General features: G+C 41.5%; 1 protein-coding gene across 4 annotated transcripts in view; it reads left to right on the top strand.

Moving 5' to 3' along the window:
• Ces1dl1 (carboxylesterase 1D like 1) overlaps nucleotides 1–13333 on the top strand; it is a 31718-nt gene that overhangs the window by 11557 nt on the left and 6828 nt on the right. For 3 of the 4 annotated variants that reach the window (XR_005496625.2, XM_039097561.2, NM_001013889.1), the window contains exons 6-11: nucleotides 252–356; nucleotides 1368–1472; nucleotides 4814–4852; nucleotides 8420–8560; nucleotides 9955–10035; nucleotides 10962–11109. Coding sequence is in view for 3 of the 4 variants with exons in the window: in XM_039097561.2 (XP_038953489.1) it covers nucleotides 252–356; nucleotides 1368–1472; nucleotides 4814–4852; nucleotides 8420–8560; nucleotides 9955–10035; nucleotides 10962–11109 (619 nt within the window). In the remaining variant the exon portion in view is untranslated. The remainder of the gene's footprint in view (nucleotides 1–251; nucleotides 357–1367; nucleotides 1473–4813; nucleotides 4853–8419; nucleotides 8561–9954; nucleotides 10036–10961; nucleotides 11110–13333) is intronic. The other variant, XM_039097560.2, reaches the window with a different exon arrangement.

Here is a 13333-nt window from a genome sequence, read left to right on the forward strand (position 1 = left end):
GTGAGCTCCTGCCACCTGAGTCCCATTCTATCTCTTACTCTGGTCACTGTTTCCATCCCACTGTTATTCTCTTTGGGGGAATGTAAGATCAAAGAGAAGCCTGGGAAGCATATCAGGAGACACAAGGAGCACCACAGTCCCCAAATGAATGGTCAGGGCAGAAGAGCACCTGGGGGAAGCCTTAAAGAGCAAGTGAACCACTGGCCACTCTGGTAAGCGTATACTCTTCCTCCTCTTCTTTCCCTTGCTAGGTGTTATCTCCTCTGGCCAAGAACCTCTTCCACAGGGCCATTTCTGAGAGTGGTGTGTCCCTCAATACTGCTCTGATTACAACAGATAGCAAGCCCATTGCTAATGTAAGTACCACTATGAACAGAACATGTGCCCTTTGCTCTTCTGGGGTTCTCAGGTTATTCTTTCCATGGAGTTCAATTTAAAGGCTCAGGGGATGCTTGAAGGGAGAATGGTTGAAGGAGAAGGACTGCTATGGCTCTGTTTAAGTCCCACTATGCAGGTTCCACATTTGTATGAATCATAGTATGCAGATGTCCTGCAATCCGGCATGCGTTTTAGTATGGTTAGCCACATCTCATACATCAGCTCACCCTAAAAGTAGGGACAGTCATCACCCTTATCTATGTGTGCAGAAACTGAGGTAAAAGTTTTCTCTATGACTTACCTACAGCCAACTATTTAGGAAATGAAGAAAGTGATACTTAACACCAGACAAACCTCCATAACAAAAGGCCTCCTTAGAAGTACTGAGACCCAAGAAAAGCATGTATAGTTAGTGCTTTAGAGATACTTGTATTAATGGGAATAATAAACAGTAATAGATATATTGGTTATTCATTCAACTCATCTCACTATCCCAGTTAGTAGCAGAGACAACGTTCTGTAGGATCATCACCCAGACTTACTTGTGGAGAATACATTCTTCAAACTTCTCTTGTCTTTACAACTTGTTTGTAAGGCCCAAGAATAGTGACATTTGCCTATAATACCAGCATTTGAGAAATGGTGGCAGGAGGAATGCTATACATTTTAGACTAGCCTGGTCTACAGAAAAACATTCAAGACTGTCCAAAACTGCATGATCTTCTAAATAAATAGGCAGATAATAGATGATGGATAAGTGATGATAAAGAGATAAAGAGATAGATAGATAGATAGATAGATAGATAGATAGATAGATGATGGATGGGTAGATGATAGACAGGCAGTGAGACAGACAGACAGATAGAAATATGGAGAAATATAGAAAGAGGGAGAGAAAAAATTGAGTATGGGATAGAATCCACTATGTACACCAATGGAGGCTGAAGTCATTGTTTTTAAACTCTGCTGTTGCCTGTGATTTCTGGCAGCTGATTGCTACTCTTTCTGGGTGTAAAACCACCACATCAGCTGTTATGGTTCATTGCCTGCGCCAGAAGACAGAGGATGAACTCCTGGAGACTTCATTAAAATTGGTAAGTATATCCATTCTACATGCTAGCAATAGTCACTCTATGTAATTAGGTCCAATCTTCATCTGTTTTGATGAAAGTATTCCAATAATAACATAATGAAAACTGCATGATATCCCTCTCTATTTATAAAGCTTACTTTTTAAATATTTTTTGTTTCAAAATGTATCTTACTGACCTGCAAATAAACACCATTCTGGATTTGGGGGTTGAGGGTATTCAGCATGTTTTTCAGAAAATCATCACAATATTATTTAATACTGAAACTAACTTATAAGAGAGCTATCTTTCTCCCAATTCATTCTTATACTATAGTACTACTATATTAGTTCATTCTTCTGCTCATCATGTGTATACATATATACATACATACACACACATATCCTTTCATCAAATGTTAGTAACATATCACTTTTTCTTTACCTACTTTCAATGTGTCCATAATTCATGAACTATCCAGCCAATTCATATCTACATTTCTTTCTCACTCCTTACCTTTCTTACATGTATTGGCCAACTTTACCCAGCCATCCATTCATCTGCCAGTCCACTATCCATCCAAAAGCACGTTGAAGTAAAAAATTAACATTTTTTTCTGTCTTACAGCGAACTACTAATAGAGAGATTCAGGCATGTACTTACTGATTTAGGAGTGACAGTACAGACAGAGAACACATTCAATACAGTTAGCAGGGCGAGTTCTTAGAGAAATCACATTTGAGATTTGTTGGACAGTCATAGGACTCTTCCCTCACAAGGAAACATAGCAGGACAAACATACAAAGAGCATGTAAGGTCTTAAGAAGTACTACATTGGGGGTGTATGTGGCTGAGCATTGATATAACTAAGCTCAACCAACCAAGCTCTTGGCCTAGCTATATGGACAATGGATACTTCAGGATACTCCTGTCCCCCACCCCTAATGGATTCTCCCTGTCTGTCCATGAGTTGAGTCAATATAGACTTGATGCTTTGGCCATTAGGTTCATAAAAGGAGCCCAAGATAGTCACAGAATTTAGACATCTGTATCCTAACAGCAGAAGAAAGCAAATATTTCAAGAGTCTTTGTGTGATACAAGAGACCTAGATTATTCAGAACTAGTAGGTGACTGTGGAAAAGGCAGGGGACCTAAGATCCTGGCACACTGTGAGATCGTCTGAGATCTGGGAGAAGTGCTTCTGTTTGTTTATCCTTTGTGCCAAGAGGTGTGTGCACGTGCTCACACACACACACAGACAGTGTACCCCTCACTGATGGAGGCGTGCCCCACAGTGAAGAGGATCTCCGCAGTTACCTTACCATCTAGGTGATGCCAATAGTTAAAGTGCAGTGTAATTACTAGTGGTTGGGATCTATATGGGGGAGTCCAAGTCATTGGCCTTTTATTCAATAAATTGAAATGCAAGTCCTCCCAGATTTCATAGTAGCAATGAAGAAAACTTTATTCAAAGGTAAAATGATAACATATATCATAATGAAATACAATGCCAAGAGTGGCAATGAGTGAGAGTACGTAAGGGTTCCAAGAAATGTTTAGAGCTTTCTATCATGAGGATCAAAAGAAGGAGTTCATAAAGATCAAAAGAAGGTGACATAGATTGGGTGCATACCTAGTTTGATTGACAGACTTGGATTATGTAAGTCTTTTCTAACAGTGTCTGTTCCATCCCATAATGTGTTTGATTTTTATTGTATACATGCCCAAGCATGCTTGAGCATAAGATAGCACAAAGAAGGTTTCTCCTAAGTGTTCCCTCAATGGGCACAATTTATCTTATTGCGTTTGCAACAAAAACTAGTTCAGGTCAGATCAACTCCTACATTCTATACCTAGATATATTCTGAAATACCTCTGCCTTAGTTAGGGTTCCATTGCTGTGAAGAGACACTGTAAACAAGACAACTGTCATTAAAAAATGGTTTCAATTGGGGCTGGCTCACACTTTCAGAGTTTCAGTTCATCATGATCATGATGATCATGATCATGATCATCATCATCATCATCATCATCATCATCATGGTGGGAAGCACAGCAGCATGCAAGCAGACTTAGTGCTGAGGCGACAAGAGTTCTACATCTTGATCCATAGGCAGCAGAAGGGGACTGGGTAACACAGGCCAGACTTGAGTATATATATGAGACCTCAAAGCCCTGCCTCTACAGTGACACACTTCCTCTAACAAGACCTTACCTCCTCTAATAACTCCACATCTCCTAATAGTGCCACTTCCCATGGGCCAAGTATATTGAAACCACCTCAAAAATTGAAGGGCAGACTTTATGGCTGTTAGGGGTAGAAAGTATCCCTTTATTTTGATTGATATGTACCTGCAGCTCAGTGCGGGTGGGAGTTCTAGGTTGTCAATCAATCTCAGGTTCATTGTTAGATGAAGAGAGTATGCATAAAGTTCCTGAAGGTAAGAGTCCTGGGTTGACAAGTGCATAGCTAAAAGTGATGTGTATCCATAACCCAAGTAAGCTATTCCCTATGCTTGCCTGCCTCAGCATTGTAACCATAGAAGCCTTAGCAAACACAGCAAGGAAAGGGGTGGGCTGGAATGCGTGCCATCAAGTTTGTGGGTACCAGGATTTTCTGACGCAATATGAAAGCACTCATTTCAATGATTCTAGAACAGAAGAAAAAGAACAGGTTATAACAGAACCTTCAGGTAACTAAGATATTCTGAATAGACAATTCAAGACACGGCTAGATCCAGATGTTATAAACGTATCACTGAGAATCCTCCTGCCTCTGTCAGCTCACTACTCTTTGTTGTCTTCTATCCAAATAACCATGTCTCTTAGGGAAGTAAGAGACAAGTAGCACTCTAATCTTATATTTCATTTGTTTAGGATGGACACCATCATATATCCATTCTTGATTAGTTCTCTACATTCAGGGACATGGTCACTCTAAGTCACATATAAATATCCAAACTCTTGAATGGAGAAATGAGGAAGAGGGAAGCATCCTGTTCTTCTGGTCCATCCCACATCCACCCCCATCTCCCCTTGACATTACCCAGTCCCTGATATCACTTTCATATTATTCCACTCTTCTCTTGAGGAAAATTGGGGTATTGTTACCAGAAAAAAGCATAAGGGGACAGAATGTAGAGAAACATAGACACAGGCAGTGGACATCCTCTCCAGAGCTCATCAATGCTGACTCTGGATTCTATGGCCTTTCCCCTCACCCTCTTCTAGCCTGGGATCATTGCCACATGACATAAGCAGGGAAGAGCTGGGGGATGGGTACCCTAGTACAGAGGCACAGTTCAAATGATCACCGTTTGTACATGAAAGACTTTTAACCCATTATCTGTCTTTATCTTCTTAGAATCTTTTTAAACTGGACCTATTTGGAAACCCAAAAGAGGTAAGACCTGCTGCCCCAACTTGTATTACAAACATTGAGTCTTAACAGTGTTTTAGCTCCCATTTACTATGAATGCAAAATCCCCACTGTGGTATAATAATCATTTCTCGTGTGCCCTTGAGAGGGGAGGTTGCCTGAACTAGTAACAGAGAGCTCCTGGCCAGTTCCTGGTGTGTCTTATGGGCTCACCTCTCACTTCTCATTTACATTTTCTACACACATAATGGCCTGTGGAAGGATGCTGTAATGGAACAAATGCTGAGGGAGGATCTGAACAGCCTTCACTAAGGCACAGAGTTCTGACAGGACGCAGGGGTGGTGAATGATATAAGGAGCATTGGAAGCCAAAGAAGCCAACCTTCTCCTACCCATGAAATGCCGGCAGTGTGCAACAACTCCTCCCTTCAACCTCTCAGCAGTGGTTTCCACCTAGTGACTTTAGCTGTGCAGCCCTATGGTTGCATCTAGCTTTCCCCCTATAAACCCTGTGAGAATGAAGTGAGAGTTAGCCAACCATCAACATTTGGCAAGAGATGATTTAGCAGCTGGGGTATAGCAGTGACACAGATGGTACTACGCTTCCATTCCAAGAGCTGAAAGAACACAACAGCGGATCAAACAAAACATGTGGTGTATCTGATGGTAGTCAGACAGACAGAAGATAAATTGGGAGATAGGAACAGAGTTGACCCAGTAGTTTGACATGCCCAGAAAACAGGAGATGGCTTGATTAGGAAGAAAGCCAGATGTTGGGAAAGTTGGGGGTAAAAGTACAGGCAGAGGAGGAGACAGCTGCAAAAGCCTGCTGCAGGAAGCCAGTGTTTCAGGAAGGGAGAGGGAGAGTAAAGCTTGGGCGTCAGGCTTAAGATGTGAGGAAAATAAGGTAGCATTTGAAAGATTTGTATTTTGACTCAGCAAGAGATAGGTTCAGTGAGCTTCAAAATGTGATGGTGGATATTTATGCTAACTTGGTTTCATTCATTTTGATGAGACATGGTCCTACTATGAAGTCTAGGCTGTCATTTGAGTTGTGATTCTCCTGTCTTCCCCTCTTCAATTTCCAGCGATTAGACTCATAGGACATCATATCTAGCTATGAAGTCCACTTGGACTTCAGTATAGAAATTCACTGTATAATCCAGGGGCAGGACAGGTTCACAAGATCAGGTAGGAAGATTTTACACTGCAGTTGAGTGGTGTGATGTGATTGGAATCAAGATTTTTTTTAAGGAGTTTCTGAGATGACTTGCTCAGTGACATAATGAAGAGGAAGAAGGACACCACTGGCCTCTAAGTCTAGCACTTGACCTCACAGAGTAGTTTTGGGTATTCATGTGTAGGATTAGCAATTACTATGTGCCTCGTGGTTGCTAATATCAGTCTTCCAGGCATTTGCTGCTCCACGTGTTTCTTGGCTGTGTGGCTCCTGAGATTTACTATATTATGCCTCTGTGTTCATCATTCATGTCTGCTCTTCATGAGGTTACCAAACCTGACTGTGTCAACACACATAGAACACGTCATTTTCCTTCTGATGACAAAGACTTGATTTTGCTTGGAGATTCAAAAGAGCTAAGGAAGGACCTTCACTTTCTGAATTACAGATGTTGAGTAAAGGAAAAAAACACATGGAACTAGTGCTTGAACACATCTCTGAATACCAGAAATGGCTCATATATTGGATAGAAAGGGGGTGCAGCCCTCAGGCTCTCTCTATAATCCTGCTGCAGGGCAGACCTCAAAACCCAGGCCTTCTGACTGTCTTGGGTGAGCTTAGCACATTGACTCTGCTCGCTTAACGTGTACCCTTTCCCCTGTGTGGAAATGCCTGCCTTTCCCCTTATTTGGGTAGAGTTCTTCCTCAAATTCTTCTCAGATGGTGAAACAACAGGCTCCTTATGGCCCCAGTATACTTTTTCTTCAGATGAGTGGCCCTCCAAGGAGATCCTCTGCACTGCCCAACTTTTCTAAGGCAGTAGCAATTATGCTCTGGACATATTCTATTTTGTCAGTCTGTTGGATTATGGCTTGATGCTTGTATTGGTTTTTGTTTGTTTTGTTTTGTTTTGTTTTGTTTTACAAACAGTGAATGAAGTCTCAGTTTAGACACCTTGAGAAGAGAGCTCACTACATCTAACACCTAGCATTGCTTCCCAAAGCACCCAGGATAAAAATACTCAGTCTGCCTTCAGTAATTATCGATTCTGTATTTGTGAAGTCACTTTTGAAAATGTCACTTGCAACCCCAATTCAACACTTATGACACAGTCTTTTGCACCGTATGTACTGGGTAGCAATAAGCTCAAATCATGTCATGCCCAGGCTCCTGTCAGTAGTCAAAAAGGAAATACTGTGTCTTCCTGATTTCTTTCTTGTGTTCAGAAATAACCTCTATATGCTCTATGCAATGCTGTATCTTTTTTTTTTAAGGATTTATTTATTTCATGTATGTGAGTACACTGTCGCTGTCTTCAGACACACCAGAAGAGGGCATTGGATCCCATTACAGATGGTTGTGAGCCACCATGTGGTTGCTGGGAATTGAACTCAGGACCTCTGGAAGAGCAGTCAGTGTTCTTAACCGCTGAGCCATCTCTCCAGCCCGCAGTGCTGTATCTTGACAACTATTTACTGTTTCAAGTAATTTCTCTGTTGAAGAGGTTCTCAAGAATAATGATAAAGAGCTTCCATGCCCCCAACATGGGTGGTTGTGAGGCACATGACAGAAGAAACACATGTAAGGAGTGAGCTTTCGTGATGCTTTGGGCCTTGAATTCAGTGTTGATGAGGCAACATCACAGTGCATCCAAAAGAGAACACAGAGACTTTGCATCTGTGAAAGCTGTCAGGAAGCAGAGGGAAGGGTGTTATTCTGAGGAGTGATCATGTGATAAAGATTGGAAAGGAGAGGAAAGAGAAAAAAAATGAAAATAAAAGACAAAGAAAGACAAAAGCAGGATTGTAAAACAGAAACCGAAGAAATGTATACTCGCTTAGACTGTGGTCAGAAACATCCTTTCCCAAACACTTCTTTGTTATAAATGAATTTGATGTTTAACTAATAATTTGTAAGAGATATGTGTTCTATAAGGTGTCATTAAATACAAACTAACTCAGTAAGAAGGACGTTGGAAGTTGTGTGGCCAGAGGCTCCCAGGAACTCTTAATCCCCTTGGAGATATAGCTCAGCATTTACTAATTCAGTGTTTTCAGTAAGTGTACAGACTTCTCTACAATAATCCAATTAACGCAAACTAACATATCAACCCAAATTAACATATACGTGGATATTTTTAATGCAACATATAGTCTGAGCTTTGAGACACACTTTTTTATGGTATATATTTTTCTTGGAATGCAAACCAGCCTCCTGACTTCCCTACCACCATCATCTTGGCAGTACTGACTCCTTAGAGAATCCTAGACTTTGTCCATTTTAAGATACTGAGTTTCATGGCCGTAGTCACAGGGTTCTTTGTGCTGGCAAAGCTCTCAGTCATCCAGAGAGGGCACAGATGTAACAGACGGCAGAATACTACATAGAGGTTAAATTTCTGTCTTCCTCAGAGCTATCCCTTCCTACCTACTGTGATTGATGGAGTGGTGCTGTCAAAGACACCAGAAGAGATCCTGGCTGAGAAGAGTTTCAACACGGTCCCCTACATAGTGGGCATCAACAAGCAAGAGTTTGGCTGGATCATTCCAATGGTGAGGATGCACAGACCTCTTAGATACACTCCACAGAGGCGCAACCATCATCCTCCCTGCTCTGATCCAGGCTTATGCACCCAGATGACTACCATTCAGAGAGGCTTAAAACTTTTTCAAGTAAATTTGTTTTGAGAGTTCTTTTTTTTTTTGGTTCTTTTTTTTTTTTTTCGGAGCTGGGGACCGAACCCAGGGCCCTGCGCTTCCTAGGTAAGCGCTCTACCACTGAGCTAAATCCCCAACCCCGTTTTGAGAGTTCTTGATGAAGCGCTTTGAAGTGCTAATTTATATCTGGGCCAGAGAAGGGATTAATAATTGGAAACTTTCTAAAGTAGCCACTCCAGTGACTCAGGGCCCTGGCTGCACCACCAAGCTTTCTAGTGGAAATGATGAGCCTTCACAAGAAACCATTTTAGGGTCCTGGTATCAGCCTGGCGTGTGGCTTCCATGTTAGAAGGAAACTAGAGCAGATCTCTGAGTGCTAATGTAGACTGGGCCAGCACGTTCCCAGAGTTGTGCAGGAGTGTCCTCTCCCTTTCTCCCTAGAAGCTGTTGGCTAACAGCCTGACAGGAGAAAGTGGGCAGAGGTGGATAGCAGGGATCATAGGGTCAGGAGTATCAATGGAATGGCCTCTGCATTGAGATGAGTCTACTTTATTGTTTCAGGGATAGGGTACATATGGGCTTTTTTAGGGGTATGAGAGGAAAGGGCTAATTGGCCATGACATCAAGGAAACAGAAAGGACTGATTGATACAGCATCTAATTATCATGCAGGCTAGGAGCCAGAGTGGGACATGTATGCTGAGTTATGCTGCCTTGCAGAGAGCTCTGAATAGGGTCTCTTTTCAGCCAAGTCAGTCACCGGTGTCCAGGGACACTGTCCAGACAAAGACAGACAGAGGCAGGGAGTCCCTTATTTCACACTGACCTCAGAAAGCCACTCAGTCATGGGGAGATAGGGGACTGATACCTTAATAGTAAGGTTCCCCAACAGAGAAAGACCACAGAGGGCATCATAGGAACATAGAGACACAGACATAATGTTTGGTTTTACTTCCTCTTGCAGTTGAGTCTGTGACCGGTGGGGCATGGCCTATGTCTTCTGTCTCTGAGCCCTTAGCTTCTATATGACCCTGGCCTGAATGTTCCCCCACTGCCTTGAGGAACATTGTAGCTTTCAATGTGATCAATACCTTTATTATGTGTCCTCTCTGTGTTACTTATATTCCTTTTTATATGGACATTGGTTTTGTTGACTTTTTTCTCAACATTTTAAACTCCCATGTCTGTCAAGACCCCCAACTCCACCTCAGTCCACTTTGGTTTCCTTGGTTGGCCTTTGGCTCTTTTTACTTCTCCATGATTCACAACGCTTAATCATTTGATTAACAGCTTATGGGCTATCCACTCTCCGAAGGCAAACTGGACCAGAAAACAGCCAATTCCCTCTTGTGGAAGTCCTACCCAACACTGGTAAGACTCTAGGGAACTGTGGGAATTGATTGAGAAGGAAAGAAGGTTGGTGATGTTCTCCAATTACAGACCAGTTTGATGGTGGAAAACCTATGTTTAAGCTCCTACTCTTTTCATTTACCTGCTTTACCATCCAGCTGTGTTGAACCCACACTTGTGACTCCTCTGTTAATATTCAATTGAGTTCAGGATACGTTTTAGAGGAAAAGATTCATTTTTATAGTTAGCCAAACCAAGACCATGGAGACTATCACAAACAAACATTTAGGCATGGGAGGCATAAGTCTTACTTATGGAGATGTTTGGATGCAAATTAGATAGATAGAGACCAGATTTCTTACAGTTATTTTTTACTTTTGGTTTTATGGCATATGGGCTACTGTGATCTATAGGTTAATAGATATTCTAGGCTTTGTAAATTTAAAGAGAAATTACTAACTAGCAAATCATATGACCCATGTCTTTCTTCGTTTCATTTTTCAAGAAAGGTTAATTCTGAACTTTGTTGTGTGGATATAAATTATGGATTTTCCCCAGTAAACATGACTAAATAGCAATAAACTACTTTTCTACCAGGGGTGAGATTTTAAAAAAAAAAGCAATCCATGTTCTTCTGTAGGGACAGTTGAAAAGAATGTCCACTAACAAACAATTTTTTAATATATGAGGTCTCTTCAGGCATGTGGGTCTCTTCCACCAAAGCCAGTGTCACATAGTGCACAGAGTAGGTACCTAAACTCAAACAGCAATTCATTAACACCAATGTCAAGAGAAGGTGAAGCTAAAAAGCTAAAGGGTTTATTCCAGACTTCCATGAGCAACACCTGGAGGATGTGGTAACCACTGAGGTAGTTTAGTGAATCCTTAACTGACTGCAGGAGCCCCATTCTCACCCAGTGAGATGGTCACTTTCTGATCCACTTCAGAAAATCTCTGAGAAAATGATTCCAATGGCTTCTGAGAAGTATTTAGGAGGGACAGATGACCCTGCCGAAAGGAAAGACCTGTTCAAGGACTTGGTTGCAGATGTGATATTTGGTGTCCCATCAGTGATGGTGTCTCGAAGTCACAGAGGTGAGTTTCAGGCGTCAGATGGGAGATGACTACAAGTCGAACTCCTAGGTCTCTGACACGCCTACCCTTTGGCATCAGTAGATATGAAAGCTATTGAGATCAGGCCTCAAAAGTTGTTTCCAGATGGTCAACAATGCTGTTTTGCCTTCTCTGTTAGTAAAGATCTATGAAGAAAAGGCCCAGATACAGTTTAATTTAGCAGATATTCCCAGAGAACACCATTGGGAGGTAAGAAGCTAACGTAGAGAAAATGCGGACCTCAATCTGGAGAGCTGCCCAGCGTGTGTTCATCTTAGCTGCAACTGAAGAGCTCTGGAGAACAAGGAGAAGGAGCACGTTAGGCTCCTTTTCCTGAAAGGAAAGGCAGATGTGTATTGACCCAGCAGGAGCCATAGCTCACAGGTGCCATGATTGCTTCTTTATATCAAAGGACAAGGAGTTGCTTCTCTCCTTCCACATTTCCTGGGTTCTGAAGGTTGAACTCAATTCCCATTGTGTGCTTCAAGCATCATTACCTGCTGAGCTGTCTTGATCTTCCCTTTCTCATTTTTACTGTAGGCATTTGGAGCTAAAGAGCTTTTCCCTTAGGACTGTCTTTACTTTATCTAATAGGCTTTGGTATGCTGTGGTCTCATTCTATTCAGTATGAGGGGTAATTTCCAACTCCTCCTTGACTTTTCAACGATCCGTTCATCATTGAATTTTATGATGCTTAATCATTATGAGTCATAGCATTCTATATACTTTTTCTTGCTGATTCCTAACTTTATTCCAATACACAAAGCTTTTCAATTTTCTTATGTATGTGAATTCTTGACTTGTGTCCTAAACTATGAACCACTTTAGAAGAATTCCATGAGAGTGTTTTTCCTGAAGTGTTTGAGTGAGTTGCCTCTAAGCATCTAATTCTGATTTCATTTGGCTTTAATGCATCTCTGTTTCATTTTCTTTTTTCCAGATGACTTGCCCATCAGTGAGGATAGGGTATTAATTAATGTTACCTATTGTGCTAAGATTAATATATAGCTTATACCTAACAGAAATTGTTTTAGGAATTGGGTGTACTTGTTTTGGGCACAATGTTTACAATTGAAATGTCCTCTTGGTAGATTGTTCAACGTGATCAGTATGGTGTGATTTTCTTTGTTTCTTCTGACTCCTTTTGGTTCAAAGTCTATTTTGTCTAATATCAGAATAGCTGGACCTTTTGCTTTCCAGGTTTCAGTTGCTTAAAACATGATAGGAGGTGTGTTTTCCTGGAGGCAGCAAAAAGATGGACTCTGTCTTCTTAGACCAGCTGCTAGTGACGTCTTTTTGTTTGGATAATAAAGAGCGTTGGTGTTATTTTCAAAGGTCGATGCCTCCCGTTTCTGTTTCTGTGGTTGTGTTTTGCTTCCTGTTTGCCAACTGCACTTCTCTTTTGCTCCCGTGGTCCCTTTGATGTGTTCATCCTTCTCTTCCGTCTGAAGCATTCCTTAATGTACCCCTTTACGAGGTATCTTAGTGCTCATTAATTCCATTAGCCTGCTCCTGTAAGGGAAGGTTCCGGGTTTTCCTTTAACTATACCGGAAAGTTGGTTGAGTTTGCAGCTGTGGTCCTTCAGAACCAGACATCCATCTTTCTTATCTTTCCTGGATTGAACAGATTCTGTTAAGTAATCAGCTCTAAACCCAAGTGGCCTTCCTTTATGCATGACCTGACATTCTCTCTTACATCATCCAATATCATTTTTTCTGCTTTTTTCACCACTTCAGTTATAACATGGCATGGAGAGTTCTTTACTTACCCCTATTCAGTAGATCCTTGTCTTCTATTTGGTGGGACTCTTGTATGCTGACAGGCATCTTTCTTTAGATTTTGGGGTATTTTCTTCCATGTTTTTATTGAAAATATTTTCTGTGCTTCATGTGTGGAAGTCTCCTTATGTGCTCATTTATTTACACATCTGATGTCTTGGAGCCCCAAAGGTCTTGAGGTCTCCTTCTCTCATGTTTCAGGTCAATTTATGGGATTTTTAAAAATGTATCATTAAATTTAACTGAGGTGAGGGGACCCTCTAGAATGTACAAGAGACCTGGGAGATAAGAGACACTTAGGACTCAAAAGGAAGGACCTTAGATGAAATGCCTAACAGTGGGGAGACAGAACTTGCAGAGTCCATCTCCAGTAGAAAGACAGGACATCATTTCCTGTCTTCATCCCTTTCTTCTCTCCAACTCCTCT

Source organism: Rattus norvegicus, chromosome 19 (genome assembly GCF_036323735.1).
Source record: "Rattus norvegicus strain BN/NHsdMcwi chromosome 19, GRCr8, whole genome shotgun sequence".
NCBI lineage: Eukaryota > Metazoa > Chordata > Mammalia > Rodentia > Muridae > Rattus > Rattus norvegicus.